Raw genomic sequence first — 17,565 nt, forward strand, 5'->3', positions numbered from 1 at the left:
GGACACGGAGGGATGTGCTTTAATTTCTGAGTGGCTCCATGGAAATAGGGTTGCACAGAGGTCGCGACCGGTGGGCGTCAGCGTGAGGGGGAACAGGGATTCTTGGGGTGGGGCAAGGAATTCACAAGGAATGAGGACCCTGGGGAGGGACAAGGAAGATGCTCAGGGAAGAACATGAACCCTGGGGACAGAAACAGTTGGGGCAGATGAGCAGAAGAGGGGTGAGGGCACTGGGGAGGGGTGAGGAAGATGCTTTAGTGGGGCAAGGATCCTGGAGACAAGCACAGCTGGGAGGAACAAGGCTACTGGGAAAGGACAAGGACGTCTGGGAGGGATGAGGTGATCAAAAGGGAAGGGGACACTTGGCGGGGGACAAGATTACACAGGGGTGACAAGGACACAGCAGGTGCTGGTGAGGGACAAATAGGGCTGGGGGACAAGGATGCCTGGAGGTAAGAGGACATGGAGGAAGGATTTTCAGGGATTGAGGATTGCTGGGGAAGAGGACACTTCGGAAAAATAAGATTGCTTGGGAGGGACAAGGACAGTAGTAAAGGGACAAGGAGGATGGTTGCAGGGGGATGAGGACAGTGGGGAAGGAAAAGGACACTTGGCATGGGGGACAAAACAACTGATGAAGGATGAGGACACTCAGGAGGGCTGAGAAGCCTGAGAATGAGGATGATTAGGTGGGACAAGGACGTTTAGAGGGAGCACAAGGCCACTCAGGTGGCTTGGGAAGGATGAGAACATTTGGGAGAGACAAGGATGGACAAAGTGGGACAAGGATGCTGAGGAAGGGCTTGAAGTATCAGAAAGCAGGACAGTTTGAAAGAATGGGAATAGTCAGCAGGAATGGGAATGGTCAGGGGGTCAACACGGAAAAGACAAGGACATAGGCTGGACAACAGTGCTTGGGCTGGAGAAGGATAGTTAGAGGGAATGAGGATGCTGGGGAAGGAGGAGGACACTGAGGAAGGACAAGGACACTTAGAGGAATGCAGACACTTGTGGAGGAATGAAGAATTTGGGAAGGAGTGGGGACACTGAGGAGGGATGGGGACACTGTGGAAGAGGAGGGCACTTGGGAAGGACAAGAATGCTGAATAAGGAGGGACACCCACCCACCCACTACCTTTTCCTAGTAAAGAGCCCCTGTTTGGGGAACTGCCTAATAAAGCTGGATTTTTGCTGAGTCCAGGGGACTCTGGCCTTGCTGCATCCTGCGCCCTGGGGACTGCCATGCTCCTGTCCCTAGCTCAGCACCTTCCCTGGCCCAGGGGCTGCCAGTCCCTGACCCCTGGCCACCTGGAAAGCAAAGGAAACATTTTCCAACACCCTGCAACACCTCACCACCCCCAGTGCCCACCACCCTGGCATTGGGGCACTACACACCGTTCTGTGAGCTACTGTTCATGGCTGCCTCTGTCCTGGTCCTCTGTGGGACCTCCAGTGCTGTCCACCAGTCCCAGGTGCTCGTGTGGCCTCCGGGTGGGAAAACCTGCTCTGAGGGTGACGGCGGTGGGGACAGACCTGCAGGGAAAAGGCAAGAGATGGTGGCATCTGATGGAGCCATGTTCCCTGAGGAGGTGACAGTGCTCAGGGTCAGAGGGGGGGCCAGGGACCCTTCACTCACCCCCATACAGCCCATCAGTGTCCTCGAGGCTGCAGCAGAGGCCATCGACAGCCACGGCCAGCGCCCGGGCGAAGCTGGCGTCCAGGAGGAAGGAGCTGTCACAGGAGCTCACCAGGCTGCAGCGGGTGCTGGCAAAGTTGTCCTCTGACACAGACCCCCAGCCGTTCAGCAGTGACCCTCCTGGAGAGCCCCTCGTGGCTGTATGCTCTTCCTCCTCCTCTTCCTCTTCCTCCTCCTCCTCCTCCTCCTCCTCACCCAGCTCAGAGGTTGCTGGCCCATAGATGTAGCCGTAGGTGTGCAGGGGTGAGAAGGACCGTGGTGTGCTCGGTGCTGGGGGTCTGTGGGAACACAGTGGGGTGCTGCTGGCACCAGGGGATGCTGCAATCATGGGAGTGTCGCAGGGGGACGGGGAATACCTGCAGCAGGCAGTGTCCTGGTCCATCTCCAGGACCTCAGCCACCTGCTGTTGTGTGAGGACCCCGTCACTGAATGCTGGTGAGAGGCGCCCAGTGGCCAGGGAAGCATCCTTGGGGTACCTGGCAGCCAGAATATGTCCCTTGGGTGCCTGGTCTCCAGGGACATGTTCCTGGTGTGGCTGGGAGCTGGGAACATGTCCTTGGGGTACCTGGTGCCCAAGAATATGTCCTGGTGACCAGAGACTGGAGACACCTCTTCGGGATGCCTGGTGCCTGGAGGTGTGTCCTTGGAGTGCCTGGTGCCTGGAGATGTGTCCCTGGGGTGCCTGGTGCCTGCAGGTGTGTCCTTGGGGTGCCTGGTGGCTGGAGGTGAGTCCCTGGGGTGCCTGGTGCCTGGAGATGTGTCCCTGGGGTGCCTGGTGCCTGCAGGTGTGTCCTTGGGGTGCCTGGTGGCTGGAGGTGTGTCCTTGGGGTGCCTGGTGGTTGGAGATGTGTTCCTGGGGTGCCTGGTGGCTGGAGGTGTGTCCCTGGGGTGCCTGGTGGCTGGAGATGTGTCCCTGGGGTGTCTGGTGGCTGGAGGTGTGTCCCTGGGGTGCCTGGTGGCTGGAGATGTGTCCCTGGGGTGCCTGGTGGCTGGAGGTGTGTCCTTGGGGTGCCTGGTGGCTGGAGGTGTGTCCCTGGGGTGCCTGGTGCCTGGAGATGTGTCCTTGGAGTGCCTGGTGGCTGGAGGTGTGTCCCTGGGGTGCCTGGTGGCTGGAGGTGTGTCCCTGGGGTGCCTGGTGGCTGGCAGTGTGTCCTTGGGATGCCTCAAGGCTGGTGACATCTTTTCAGGGTACCTGTTGCACAGGGACATGTGCCTTGTGTGCATGATCACAAGTGAGAGCTCCCTGGGGTACTTGTTGGCTGGGGGCATGTCCTTGGCATACCTGGAGGCCAGGAACTTGTCCCTGCAGTCCCTGGTGGCTGGTGACATCTCCTTGGGGAGCCTCGTGCCTGGGGATGTGTCCTTAGGGTGTCTGCTGGCTGGGGACATGTCTGTGGGGTGCCTGCTAGACAGTGAGATGTCCCTCTGGCACTTGGCCACTGGTAAGGGGTCTCTGGAGCACCTGGTGACCAGAGAGGTGTCCTCAGGGTGCCTGGTGGCCAGGACTGTGTCCCTCTGGTGCTTGGTTGCTGGTGGTGGATCCTTGTGGTGCCTGGTGGCTGGTGACATGTCCCTGGGGGTCCTGGTGACTGAGGACACATCCTTAGGATGCCTGCTGTCCAGGAACATGTCCTTGGGGTGCTCAGTGACCAAGGACATGTCCCTAGGGCTCCTGGTGGCCGGTGACACACCCCTGGGGCTCTCAGTGACTGGAGATGTGTCCCTGGGGATCCCAGTGACTGGGGACATGTCCTTGGGGTGCCTGGAGACCAGAGATGTGTCCCTGGGGCATACAGAGGCCGGGGACCTGCGGGTGCAAGGGACACATTGGGTTTTACAGCAAAGGGTTGTGTTGCAGGGCCCCATGTGGATGGGGACAGCCAGACTCACCGTGTCACCGGGGGGTGCCAGGCACGGGGGGGTCTCGGGGGTGTCATTGGTGACCTGCTGTCACCAGAGGCCAGGGAAGAGCTGCCCCGAGGTGGCTTTGGAGAGCTGAAGATCAGCAGCCGTGGGTCCCTGCTGTCCATCACGGCAGCGGCGGCGTCACCCTCGTGTCCCCTCTGCTGAGGCTGCCTGGCTGCCAGCCCAAAATCTGTCCCGCACTCGCCTGCACTTGCAGTGCCAGGGATGTGGCTGGGGCCAGCTATGAGCACCGGGGTGCTGTGCACTTGGTGCAGCTCTGCGGGGGCAGAGAGGGACACAGAGCCATGGGCCATTCCCTGGTGTCCCCTGTGTCCCCCCCGTCCCCCCACACCCACCTCTCTTGTGTACACGCTCCCAGGGCGCTGGGTTTGGGGTGCTGGGCGAGGAATGCACCCCGGGGTGCCCCCCACCGCAGCACCCCATGTCCCTGAGGGGCGCTGGGTGTCCCCCACGGAGGCTGCTGTGGGTGGGGGGCGTGGGGGGGCCAAGGCTTGGCGGCTCCAAGGAGAGGGCTGGAAGAGTGAGAGAGGTCAGGGCACCCATGGACATGTGTCCCCTGTCCCCTCTGCCCTTGGGTCTGTGTGTCCTCAAGTCCTTGCTGCCTGCAGACAGACAATGGGGGACACCAAGGTGAGGGTCCCATAGCACTGGGGGTGCCAGGAGTAGGGTGGGGGTCTGGGGTACACTTTGCTGGTCCCCTGTGAGGGTCCTAGGCCTGGGCTGGGGGTCCTGTTGCAGCATGTCAGGGTTCCATGGAACTGGGTGGGGATCCAATGGCATCACATGGGATGGATGGGGGTCCCATAGCCGTGGTTGGGGGGTCCATAGCAGAGAGTGGGGGCTTTACAGCACCAGGTGGGGACCCCAACCATAGTGCTCACTGGAGGGGTGGGGGTCCCATGGCTGTGGGTGGATCCCAGTCCCCAGGGGGCTCACTGGAGGGGTGGGGGTCCCATGGATCCCAGTCCCCAGGGGGCTCACTGGAGGGGTGGGGGTCCCATGGCAGTGGGTGGATCCCAGTCCCCATAGGGCTCACTGGAGGGGTGGGGGTCCCATGGCTGTGGGTGGATCCCAGTCCCCAGGGGGCTCACTGGAGGGGTGGGGGTCCCTGCCATCACTGCCCAGGAGCCGGCTGCTGAGGCTGCTGCTGCTGCTGAGGTTTCGGGGGGCACAGCTGGGTTTCCAGGGAGCACCAAGCCACGGCGAGTCACCAGCCACCAGCCTGCAGGGCGAGAGCTGCTGTCAGCGCATCAATCCCCACCACAGCAGGGATCTGCCGTGTCCCCACCCCGTGGCTCTCACCTGTGGCGAGCGGCGGCGTCCTGGCTGGCGCGGCGCTGGCAGAGGAGGAGGAGGAGGGCGAGAAGGGCCAGCCAGAGCATGGAGCCAGCGGCTGCGATGACAGCAGGCTGCTGCAGCGCCTGCACCACCCTGCTGCTCCCCGCTGCCAGCCCTGCAAGGGTCCCATCAGTGTCACCTCGTGTCACCTCACCAGCCCCCACCAGCACCCCACCTTGCTCTCCAGCTCACCCAGGACTCCGCAGGTGGTGTTGCTGGGAACCCCCAGCCCTGCGCTGTTGAAAGCTGCCACCTGGACACAGAATTCGGCCCCGGGCTGTGGCAGGAGGGTCTCCAGGCGGCGGGTGGCTCCGTCCACTGTCCTGTTGGTGGGACGCTGCCAGCCCTCGCCCATTGACCAGACCTGGCAGGCACCAAGATGTGTCCTGTTAGATGGTTAGCCTTGATGGCCCTCCTGTGGACAGATCCCCTGTGGATAGATCCCCTGTGGATAGATCCCCTGTGGATGGACCGCCCTGGATCAACCTCTTCAGATGAATATCCCTTGATGAATCACCCATGGATAGATTCACTTGGATAGGTCCCCTTAGATGAATTTCCTTGATGGACTCCCCTGGGAAGGACCCCTTTGGATGGGCTCCCTTGCATGCCCCTAGGATGGACCTCCTTGGGTGAATACTTCTTGAATAGACCCCCATTGATGGGGTCTCCCTTTGATGCACCCTCTTGGCCAAATCCCTTAGGCTGGACTTCTTTGATGAACTGCTTTGGATACCACTAGACAGATGCCCTGGGATGGACCTCCACCTTGGTTGGCCCTTTTGGATGAACACCCATGCTGAAATACCTCCTGGATAGACTTATTGGATGGTTCCCTGCTTGGATAGACCCCCTTGGATAGATCCCCTTAGACTGACCCTCCAGCCCTGCCCTCTCACCCCATCGCCCCAGACCTGGTAGCCCTGGATGACGCCATTGTGGGCTTCAGGAGGAGGTGGCTCCCAGCTCACGACCACGGTGCCATTCCCCGTCTCAGCCCGGATGGTGACACGCTGGGGCGCTGCACTCGGCACTGCTGGGACAGGGATGCTGAGACCCCTGGGACCCCCAACAGACCTCCCTATCCTCCACCCACACATCCCAGGGGACACACTACACACCTTCCTCGGGTATCCAGAGGTGCCTGCTGTTGCTGTCCGAGCCCTGGGTCCCTCCAGTGTAGGGTCGCACCTTGAACTCGTACTTGTAGCCCCTGCGGAGCGCGGGGATGACGGCGCTGAGCTCCCTGCCGGCGTCGTGCTGGATCCAGGAGGTGCTGACCGGGAGCAGGCTGCGGTACAGCACCATGTAGCCCACGGGCACCGGCACCGGCATCAGCATCTGCAGGGGATGGGAAGTGTGGATGATACAACAGTCCCTGAAAAAGGCCCTTGGGATTCTGTGCCCTGAGACAATGAAACCTTTCATGAGTGATGCCCCCACTCCCTACCAAAACCCCTGTTATCATTTAGGATTTCTATTGGTCTTTAACTCTACCAGATGATTGGTCTTTTCTCACCTAGAATCTTAAAGTAATTAGATAGTTTTCAACTTATAATTTTACTGGTTAGAAATTAAATTCCCCTAAAACCTATTAAGACCTCTTCCTGTGCTAGTAACTGGATTTTGCTGGTAGAACCCTTCAAAGAAATAAAGATACTTTCAGAACCTCTACAGCAACTCCCAAAGTCTCTCCTTGCTAGCTGAGTAGCTGACCCTCTGCCTCGAGAGCCCTCAGAGCTGTCTGGACTCCCGTAGCAGCCCGAAGCTGGAACCACCCTAGCCCAGGCAGCTACAGGAAGGGTTCCAAGTTCATGTGGGACAGGGGATGTGTCCCATCCCCCCTCCCCTGAGCCCCACACCAACCTGCCAGCGGAGCTGCACGGCGGCCGTGGGCAGGGCAGTGCCGTTGTCCAGGTGCAGCCGCACAGCCAGCAGCTCCCGGGGGGCAGTGTCCTGCTGGCCCGCTGCCAGCCGGTCTGTGGGGCAGAAGAGGGTGAATGGCAGCACCAGGGAGGAGCAAGGTCCCCTGGCACCTGCCCAGACACCTACCTCAGATACCTGCACGTGGAGACCCTGGATGGACTCACTCAAATGCACCCTTTTGGACAGACACCCTTTGATGGGTCTGTCTGGAATGGACAACTCTTGAATGGGTCCCCTTTGATGTGCTGCCCCTGGGGACATGGGAGGGCATCCCATGATACACCCCAGTGATATGTCCCTCTTAGATGGACCCTTTGGATGGATACTTCTTGTTCTATCCTCCTTTAATGTACTTCCACCTTGCAGAGATCCCCTTAAATGGATCCTCTCGGAGGAACCAGGTTAGCTGGATCCCCTTTAGGTGCGTGATCTTGAATGAATCCCCTTGGGTAAACTCCCACCTCAATACATTTCCTAAGATGGATCCCCTAACGTGTACCCTCTCAGATGGAACTCTTGGATGGATCCTGTTGGATGGATGTGTTTAGATGGACCTACCTTTGGAAGAACCCCCTTTGATGGATCCCATCAAATGACTCAGCTGGATGGACTTTATTTGATGGATGATGGATGGCCTTGGATGGACAGACTGCCCTTGGATGGCCCCCTTGCATGAACCCCATTAGATGGACTCTGTTAGATGGATCCCCTTGCATGAACCCCAAGATGGCCCTGTGCTGGTGGAGGCCCCGCACTGACCCTCCACGTGGAGGAAGGTGGTGGCGGCGGCGCTGCCCAGCTGGCTCTGTGCTGTGCACACGTAGGCGCCGGCATCGGCGGGCGTCACGGCGAAGAGGCGCAGGGTGTGCTCCCGGTCCACCTCGTGCCTGCAGGTCACCAGCTCTCCATCAGCCTCATCCCCACGCTGGGGATGGGACAGCTCCCCCTTGGCACCACCTACCTGCCCCAGGGCAGGTCTCCGTGCTCCTTGTGCCACTGCACCTGCGGCGCCGGGTCGCCTCGGGGGCTGCAGCCCAGCTCCACGGTGCTGCCAGCCGCCGCCACGGCGTCGCTGGGGTGCCGCACGATGCTCGGCTTCTCTGCAGGGGGACATCAAGGACATGGCACCGTGGCTGGGTGTGACGTGCCCACCAGCTGTGGGAGACCCTTGGCTTACCCAGCACGGAGACGCGGGCAGCCCGGCTCTCCCTCCTGCCCGCCGCGTTGGCCGCCACGCAGATGTAGAGACCGGAGTCGCTCCGTTGTGCCGATGCCACCTGCAGCTTCCCCTTGGTGACCACGTACCTGCCGCCTACCAAGTCCAAGGTCACCCCGTCCTTCTTCCAGGTAATGTAGGGTTCAGGGAACCCCAAGGGGGGGACACAATCCAGCTCCAACGCTTGCCCCGCTGTGATCACCAAATCCCCTGGCTGCAAGCGGAAATTGTCCCGCAGCACTGCGGCGGGGAGGGCACATTGTGGGTGGGGGGAACAGGATTTTCAGGTGTCCCCCCACCTGCGCCACCCACCCACCAGGTGTGCTTACCAGGTGACGTTTGGGGTGCCGTGGCCACGCTGGGGAGGCGGCAGCCTGTCGGGTGAGAAGGAGGCAGGGGAATGCCAACAGGCACCCCAAGTGGCGTGGTCTCAGATCCGGGGTGGGGCAGGGGGCAGAGTGAAGCGGATTTTGGCCCCTGTTGTCTGCACTCACCTCCGCGGTGCAGGGCGGCGAGGCAGAGCCCCAGGCCCAGCGCTGTCTCCCAGCCGCCCGCCATGCCAGCCCCGGCCAGCCTTCCCGTTTCCTCCCGAAATCCCGGATCCTCCCCGCCAGCACCGGGGCTGGAGCCGGCTCCGGATGGGGGGGGACAATAGCCGGATGCGGGGGCCGGGAAATGCCGAAGGGGGAAGGTGGCGGTGAGCACAAACAGCTCGGCCATCCCGCGGCACTGGGACTGCCCGGCCACGGCGGCAGCACCCGGACACAGCAGAGTGGGGGACACCAGCAGTTAATGAATTTAATTAGTCAGAATAAATTCCCCTTTTCCTTCGCCACATTCAGAGGAAGACAAATTAAGAAGAAATGGGCTCTCAGCTGAGGACACCACCAGTAGGTACCAGAGGGAACATTCCAAGGTCAAGTGCCAGTTGGAGTGCCAGCCAGGTGCATCGGGTTTGTGTGGTCTTACCTGTCAGCCACTTCTCGTGTGTCCCCCCATCCTGGGTGACCGCTGTCCCACAAAGACACCCAAGGGTGCCACCACCAGATGGGTAGTACGTTTAGTTTATTGGTTAGTAGTGCACCCCGAGCACTGCGGGGTGCCCTGGCACCCACCCCGGGTGCCCCAGGGCCTGGCTCACTCGGCCAGCCACTCTCTGCTTTTCATCCTAAACCTATTTCCCATGAAGGCTTGGGGAGAGACAGCGTTGTGTGCCCTAAAACCCGGGGATTTTCACAGAAAATCCTACCGTGGCAAAGGGCCAATGCTTGGGCCCAGGCTTCCAGCCCACGTTTAGGGGACATTGCAGCTGGGGAGCTGGGGAGGCAGGAAGGAGCCCCCTGTTTAGACTGCCTGATGCATGTTGTGCCCTTGGGCGAGCTTGTGTGCCAGTGCATGTCATGCTCCATGCATGGGGGTGTGCCACTGTGGGCAGGCACTGTGCTCTTGCACACACATGTGTGCTCCCCGTGTGCGTGTGCACCCCCAAGCTTGCTCAGCTGCTTTGTGCTCGTTCTCTCCATGTGCACCACACAGCCTGTGCCAGCACTGCACACACACTGTGCACACCCACTGCAGGCTCCACACACCCTGTGCCAGCACTGCACACACACTGTGCACACTCACTGCAGGCTCCACACACCCTGTGCAAACACTGCACACACACTGTGCACACTCACTGCAGGCTCCACACACCCTGTGCAAACACTGCACACACACTGTGCACACTCACTGCAGGCTCCACACACCCTGTGCAAACACTGCACACACACTGTGCACACTCACTGCAGGCTCCACACACCCTGTGCCAGCACTGCACACACACTGTGCACACTCACTGCAGGCTCCACACACAGCCTGTGCCAGCACTGCACACACACTGTGCACACTCACTGCAGGCTCCACACACCCTGTGCCAGCACTGCACACACACTGTGCACACCCACTGCAGGCTCCACACACCCTGTGCAAACACTGCACACACACTGTGCACACTCACTGCAGGCTCCATGCACACCCTGTGCAAACACTGCACACACACTGTGCACACTCACTGCAGGCTCCACACACCCTGTGCCAGCACTGCACACACACTGTGCACACTCACTGCAGGCTCCACACAGCCTGTGCAAACACTGCACACACACTGTGCACACTCACTGCAGGCTCCACACACCCTGTGCCAGCACTGCACACACTGTGCACACTCACTGCAGGCTCCATGCACACCCTGTGCAAACACTGCACACACACTGTGCACACCCACTGCAGGCTCCACACACCCTGTGCCAGCACTGCACACACACTGTGCACACTCACTGCAGGCTCCACACAGCCTGTGCAAACACTGCACACACACTGTGCACACTCACTGCAGGCTCCATGCACACCCTGTGCCAGCACTGCACACACACTGTGCACACTCACTGCAGGCTCCACACAGCCTGTGCAAACACTGCACACACACTGTGCACACTCACTGCAGGCTCCACACACCCTGTGCCAGCACTGCACACACACTGTGCACACACACTGTGCACACCCACTGCAGGCTCCATGCACACCCTGTGCAAACACTGCACACACACTGTGCACACTCACTGCAGGCTCCACACACCCTGTGCAAACACTGCACACACACTGTGCACACCCACTGCAGGCTCCACACACCCTGTGCAAACACTGCACACACACTGTGCACACCCACTGCAGGCTCCACACACCCTGTGCAAACACTGCACACACACTGTGCACACTCACTGCAGGCTCCACACACCCTGTGCCAGCACTGCACACACACTGTGCACACTCACTGCAGGCTCCATGCACACCCTGTGCCAGCACTGCACACACACTGTGCACACTCACTGCAGGCTCCACACAGCCTGTGCAAACACTGCACACACACTGTGCACACTCACTGCAGGCTCCACACACCCTGTGCCAGCACTGCACACACACTGTGCACACTCACTGCAGGCTCCACACAGCCTGTGCAAACACTGCACACACACTGTGCACACTCACTGCAGGCTCCACACACCCTGTGCCAGCACTGCACACACACTGTGCACACTCACTGCAGGCTCCACACACCCTGTGCCAGCACTGCACACACACTGTGCACACTCACTGCAGGCTCCACACACCCTGTGCAAACACTGCACACACACTGTGCACACTCACTGCAGGCTCCACACACCCTGTGCAAACACTGCACACACACTGTGCACACTCACTGCAGGCTCCACACACCCTGTACAAACACTGCACACACACTGTGCACACTCACTGCAGGCTCCACACACCCTGTGCCAGCACTGCACACACACTGTGCACACACACTGTGCACACCCACTGCAGGCTCCATGCACACCCTGTGCCAGCACTGCACACACACTGTGCACACCCACTGCAGGCTCCATGCACACCCTGTGCAAACACTGCACACACACTGTGCACACTCACTGCAGGCTCCACACACCCTGTGCCAGCACTGCACACACACTGTGCACACCCACTGCAGGCTCCATGCACACCCTGTGCCAGCACTGCACACACACTGTGCACACCCACTGCAGGCTCCACACACCCTGTGCAAACACTGCACACACACTGTGCACACTCACTGCAGGCTCCACACACCCTGTGCCAGCACTGCACACACACTGTGCACACTCACTGCAGGCTCCACACACCCTGTGCAAACACTGCACACACACTGTGCACACTCACTGCAGGCTCCACACACCCTGTACAAACACTGCACACACACTGTGCACACTCACTGCAGGCTCCACACACCCTGTGCCAGCACTGCACACACACTGTGCACACACACTGTGCACACCCACTGCAGGCTCCATGCACACCCTGTGCCAGCACTGCACACACACTGTGCACACCCACTGCAGGCTCCATGCACACCCTGTGCAAACACTGCACACACACTGTGCACACTCACTGCAGGCTCCACGCACCCTGTGCAAACACTGAACACACACTGTGCACACTCACTGCAGGCTCCACACACCCTGTGCAAACACTGCACACACACTGTGCACACTCACTGCAGGCTCCACACACCCTGTGCCAGCCCTGCAGGTTCACTCCTATGCCTGCTCTGAGCACACTCAACTGCTCACTCTGTGCTCACTCTCTCCACAAACACCACACACTCTGTGTGCTTTGTGCAAGCACTGCACACACCCTCTTTGCTCATGCATGTTCCATGCAGATGCTGCGTGCCTGTTCACTCCACGTGCTCCATGCACACTCTGTGCACACTTGGAACACACACCCTGTGCTGGCACGCTCACACAGGCCATGCAGGTTCAGTGGTCTCTCTGCACACTCCACACACGCTCTGGGCACACTCTGTGCAGTCTCAGCTGCACGCTCCGTGTTCTCCCCACGGGCTCCACACTGTGTGCACACCTGCTGCACACCCTCGTGCCTGCCCGCCATGTGCACAGTCCCTCGCCCTCCTGCACGCCCCATGCATGCCCGCTCTGTGCAGTGCTTAGTGCGCACCCTCTGGCACTCCCTCCGTGCACTGATTGCATGTTCTCTCCGCACACGCCTGTGCTTTCTGCACGCTCCCCGCACACTCGTCCCGGCGAGAAAGCCATTAAAGCGATGTCCCAGGAAGATGGGGGACGGAAGAGGGGAGCTCTGGGTGGGATCAATAGGAAATTAGTGACTTTACGCCGAGCGGAATGACGCCCAGCGGTGGGAGCAGGGCTGTGCCGGTGTCCCCGCTCGCTCGGTGGCGGCAGCGTGGCCGTGCCGGTGTCCCCGCTCGCTCGCACGCTGCCACCAAAGCGCGCACAGTCCGCCCTGCTCAGGCACTGATCTCCACGGCGTTGGCCTCCTCCTGCTCCCGGATGACGTGCACGCCCGCAGTCCGCAGCAGCCGCGGGGCGCCGCGGGAGCGTGCGGGAGAGCCCGGGGGTGACCTGTGGGTCCGGGTCGAGGCGGGTGAGCGAGCTGGCGAGCGGTGGTAACGGCGAGTCGAACGCCCCACTGGTCCTGGCGAGCGACCGGCCGCTGGTACCGGCGAGCTGGTGTAACCTGGCTCCACTGTGCCGCGGGGCTCGGGCAGCGCATCCTCCTCCGCCTCTGGCGAGTCCTGCCAAAAGCCGAGAGCAGAAACGCGTGGGACACGTGCGACACCCTGTGCTGGAACGCTGCCGGCGTGCTACTGGTGCTACTGGCGCTACCGGCTCTCACCTTATCTTTAAGGATGTACAAAGCCACGGGGTTCTTGCGCTCGTGCTCGCCGCTCCGTGGGATGCCTTCGGCTGTGTGGAAGCAAGGAGCTGCTCACCATGCGGGAGCACTGGGGCTCCCCCAGCCCGCTGCCCCCGCGCCGAGGCCGGTACTCACCCTCGTGCTTCAGGCGCTCCTCATCCTGCTCGGCGTAGTCAGAGGTTGGTTGTGCCTCCGCTTGTCGCTTCTCCCTGGAAAGGGATAAGGGGGTGGGGCAGCACTGGCATCGTGTTAGAGGCAGGGAACGGTCAAATACTGCAGGGAGGGAGAGGGGGATGGGATGGGATAGGACGGGATGGGATGATGTGAACGAATAGAATATAATGAATAGAATAGAATAGAATAGAATAGAATAGAATAGAATAGAATAGAATAGAATAGAACAGAACAGAACAGAACAGAATAGAACAGAATAGAATAGAATAGAATAGAATAGAATAGAATAGAATAGAATAGAATAGAATAGAATAGAATAGAATAGAATAGAATAGAATAGAATAGAATAGAATAGAATAGAATGACAGAAGAGATGGATCAAGGTGGGATGGGATGGGATAGGATGGCACAGCATGGCAGAGCACAGCATGGTGTGGGGTAGGATGTGTCAAGAGGAGATGAGGAGGCCGGTATGGGACAGGACAAGTTATGATGGGAAGAGATGAAATGGGAAAAAACAGGATGGGACAAGACAGGATGGGACAAGATGGGACAGCCCCCTTTGTCTCCCATGTCATCCCCACACGTACTTCTTGGAGGGTTTCCAGCAGGCACAAACTGTCACCAGGGTGACAAGAAGGAAGATTCCACCCGTGGACAGGATGATGTAAAGAGAACTCCGGCCTGCAGGAGAGGAATGAGGGGAGACAACCCCCCAAAAATTTTAGCTGAAAGCATGTGCAAGGGATGGCCAAACCTGGGAGTGCAGGAGGGGAGAAGGGCTGGCTTACGGTAAACAGTGAGCTTCACGGGGACACTGCGGCCGTGGCTGATGGGGTTCTCCACCAGGCAGCTGTAGACATCATCATCAGCCATGAGAACCCGGGTGATGGTGAGGATCTTCTGGTCAGGGGAGAGGAGCAGGCGGGAGTCGTTGCTGAGCGGCCGCCCGTCCTTCAGCCAGGTGTAGGTGGGTTTGGTGCCATTCTCGTGTGAGCAGTTGAGGGTGAAGAACTCACTGAGCTCCAGCACCGTTGAGGAGGCCACCAGCACTTGTGGCTTTGAGATGGGAACTGCGGGCAAGAAGAGGAACCACGGTGATGCCATATCTCAGGGAACAGAAAGAGACACCAAAACCCCACCAAGCTGGCTACATAGGGCGGTTTAAACCCCCCAAACCACCTCCCTGTTGGAGAAAACCCTCCCAGTATGTGCTCCCATGGATAACCCAGTCTCCACTGGATGTCCTTCTTGCCCTTACTGTCCACGGTGAGGTTGATGGTCTTCTCGCCAGTGAAGGTGTCGTCGGTGATGGACACCTCCACCTCGTAGGCGCCTTCATCCGCCAGCTGCAGGGGGCTGATGAGCAGCGAGCCGTTCTCCAGCACGCGGATGCGGTCGCGGTAGTCGGGCCGCAGGTTGCCGATGATCTCGGTGCCGATGGACTGGACCACGGTGACGGGTTTGTCCCTCTTCAGCTGCCACTTGACCACCGGCTTGTCGGCGCTGGCGCTGGCGTAGCGCACGGACAGCAGCGCCGCCTTGCCCGCCGTGCCGCGCACCAGCGGCGTGGGGCTGGTGATGTTCACCCCTGCCAGCAGACCTTGGGGTGTGGGGAGAGACAGAGGGGTGCGAGCGTGGAGAAAACAGGGAAACCCCAAGCTGGAGCTGGGCTGAGCACCCCCAAAGTGCCCAGCTTGGTTCTGTAACCTTTGTGTGTGACCCCAAAAGTGCGTGAGGGGCAGGAGCTGCCCCGAACTCAGATTAACACAATGTTGTAAAAATTAAGGAATCACCCCCAAAATTGCTTTGGGCATGGGAGGTGGGTCAATGTAAAGATGTATTATCACCCCCCAAAGCTGCATTGGGGGTGAGAGTGCTCCTGCAGCCAGGTCAGCCATTTCTTCCCCTGATTCCTAATTTTTTCTCCACTCTTGAGAAAGAAATTTGGGAGTTCATTAATAAATCAGGAAATGTTCTATTTTCCTACAGCATCCTTGGCTTAGGGATGGTGATCTCCCAACCCTTTGCAAAAATGCATGCATCACCCCAAAAATGCAAGGACAAGGTGTGGATGGCACACCTCTTGTTGCTATTTCTGCAAAAAATGCCTTTGGTGTCCCCAAAATGTGCAGGGCTTGGGCAGGAGCTCTCCTGCACCTGGGTCAATGCAACCCTTTGCAGAAATTCATCTATGACCCCCAAAAATGCAGGGGGGGGTGCTCCTGCAGCCAGGTCGATGCAACCCTTTGCAAAAACGCACACATCACTCTCAAAAATGCAGGGAGTGGGAGGCAGGTCGAGGCAGCCCTTGGCAAAGTTGTGTCATTGCCCTGCAAAAGCTGCATGGGGAGTGAGAAATGTCGGTGCTCGGATCAGTGCAAAGATACCTTAATTCCCCCAAAAATGGTGTGGGGGAAGGATTTTGTACCCACCCCCATCTCCACTGGATGCAGACAAAGCCCCCTCAGATGCAACGCTGCATCACGGGAGTCTGCGCACGTGCATTGCTCCTCATCGCTGGTTTTAAGCCAAAAAAGGCAGGGAAAAAGTGTAAAAACATGATTTTTCTGGAGGAGGGGACTCCTCAAAACATTCTCCCTCCCCAAAATACCTTAACATCCCCCTGCTGACATCCCAGAGATCCCATCCATGAGCGCCCCATACGGATACCGTCACCGACAGCGAACAAACCCCATATTGACGGGGAGGGGAGAGTGGGAAAAGCAGCTGGGCTGGGTGAAGCAGGAGCAAGAAAGGCCTTAAACAAGCCCGAAAAGTCATGGGACCTATTGGTATGCAGCATCCATCCCTGCGTCCTTCCTCCCCGGCAGCGCCGCGCTCGGCCCCGCAAACGCCCCCACTCGCCAAATTTCGGGGAACCCTCACCCCACAGGGAAGGCCAAGGCATGGGATGGGGATGTGGCCCTCAGTGCATCCCTCCCCCTCCCCAAATCGCTGCTCTTTAACCATTTCTTCCCTTGATTCCTAATTTTTTCTCCACTCTTGAGAAAGAAATTTGGGAATTCATTAATAAATCAGGAAACGTTTCGTTTTCCTACAGCATCCTTGGCTTAGGGATGGAGATCTCCCAGCCCTTTTCAATGGCTTTTGTTGAAAAAAGCCCACTGAAAATCCTCATTTTCACACTATTTTGTGGCACAAATCCCTATTTTTTTTTCTTTTAAGCTCTGTAGCATTTTTTGGGGTGTCCTTGCTGCAGCCCTGGATGTTTTTATGGCCTAAATCAAAGCCAGAAAAGAATTCAGTTTTGTTTTTCATCCATCCTTCTCATCTGAAGAGAAATGGGGCCTCCCCAGGGCTGCTTTTGGGTGCAAACTTTGGCAAAATGGAACAAAATTGTTGAAGGTGATTTTTTGTGTTGCCAGATCTGGGATGGGGAGGTTTGGGGCTCATTAAATCCCAAAATGTGACAATTTAGAGAATGGAGAAAACCAGGGTTGCAGTGGGATGAGGTAAGCCTTGCAATGGGGTGAAAAATGACTTTTTGAGGAAAGATGAAGGATGGGTAAGAGAAAATATTCGGAGATGCTAAAAAATTAGGAAAAAAATGGGGTTCAGGGAAGAAAAAAAACTGGGGAGAAACTCAGGGTGGGGGCGGTGCCAAATCCTCCCCCACATCAGGACCCGCTTGACTCCACAAAAGTGTTTTCCCCAGTTTTCGTTCCCAAATTTGCCCCCATTTTTTCCCAGCTCCCAAGCAGAGGGTACGCTCCACAGCACAACATCCCTCCCTCCAACCCCCCCCATAGGGCATCACCACCCTCATCACCCCCCCGGCCCTCGTCCTCCATCCGGATACCCCCAAGACTGGTGGAAAAACCGGGGAAAAAGGGAGAGCTCCCTACCTGCGTGCAGCGCCAGCAGCCAGGTCACGGGCAGCAGCCCGGGGGGAGCGGGGTGGCCCCGCGGGGCAGCCGGCGCTCCCCACATTTCGGGCAGGCTCGCCCCCCGAATTGCTCCGCTTCCCCACTCTGGGCACGTCCCTCGGAGCTCCCGGCTTGGCGCTTCGCCC

At 58.8% G+C, this 17,565-nt stretch overlaps 2 protein-coding genes across 2 annotated transcripts; both read right to left on the reverse strand.

Moving 5' to 3' along the window:
* Positions 1–3: 3 nt before the first annotated feature.
* On the reverse strand, positions 4–8,837 carry ROBO4 (roundabout guidance receptor 4). The gene is given in 20 exon segments (XM_056509749.1): positions 4–1,308; positions 1,396–1,533; positions 1,637–1,974; positions 2,053–2,172; positions 2,979–3,503; positions 3,587–3,878; positions 3,958–4,134; positions 4,714–4,844; positions 4,925–5,075; positions 5,153–5,324; positions 5,875–5,993; positions 6,082–6,301; positions 6,827–6,939; positions 7,646–7,773; positions 7,848–7,986; positions 8,064–8,342; positions 8,432–8,476; positions 8,597–8,737; positions 8,740–8,789; positions 8,791–8,837. Coding segments are annotated over 20 exon segments (3,447 nt in total). The 5' UTR covers positions 8,823–8,837; the 3' UTR covers positions 4–1,171.
* Positions 8,838–8,876: 39 nt separating this feature from the next.
* Positions 8,877–17,542, reverse strand: HEPACAM (hepatic and glial cell adhesion molecule). The gene is made up of 7 exons (XM_056509750.1): positions 17,399–17,542; positions 14,791–15,132; positions 14,321–14,602; positions 14,120–14,213; positions 13,491–13,564; positions 13,335–13,405; positions 8,877–13,233 (listed from the first exon to the last, which is right to left on the reverse strand). Exons 1-7 carry the CDS (start codon positions 17,481–17,483, stop codon positions 12,946–12,948), a joined length of 1,236 nt encoding a protein of 411 aa, XP_056365725.1. The 5' UTR covers positions 17,484–17,542; the 3' UTR covers positions 8,877–12,945.
* Between the last annotated feature and the right edge of the window lie 23 nt (positions 17,543–17,565).

The sequence above is a fragment of the Oenanthe melanoleuca genome, chromosome 24 (genome assembly GCF_029582105.1).
Source record: "Oenanthe melanoleuca isolate GR-GAL-2019-014 chromosome 24, OMel1.0, whole genome shotgun sequence".
In the NCBI taxonomy this organism is placed as follows: domain Eukaryota; kingdom Metazoa; phylum Chordata; class Aves; order Passeriformes; family Muscicapidae; genus Oenanthe; species Oenanthe melanoleuca.

Coding starts and splice junctions, on each gene's coding strand:
- HEPACAM (XM_056509750.1), bottom strand. CDS start 17,483: ATGTGGGGAGCGCCGGCTGCCCCGCGGGGCCACCCCGCTCCCCCCGGG. Junction 14,603..14,790: donor CATCAACCTCACCGTGGACA/GTAAGGGCAAGA, acceptor TCTTGCCCGCAG/TTCCCATCTCAAAGCCACAA. Junction 13,234..13,334: donor TGTACATCCTTAAAGATAAG/GTGAGAGCCGGT, acceptor GGCTTTTGGCAG/GACTCGCCAGAGGCGGAGGA.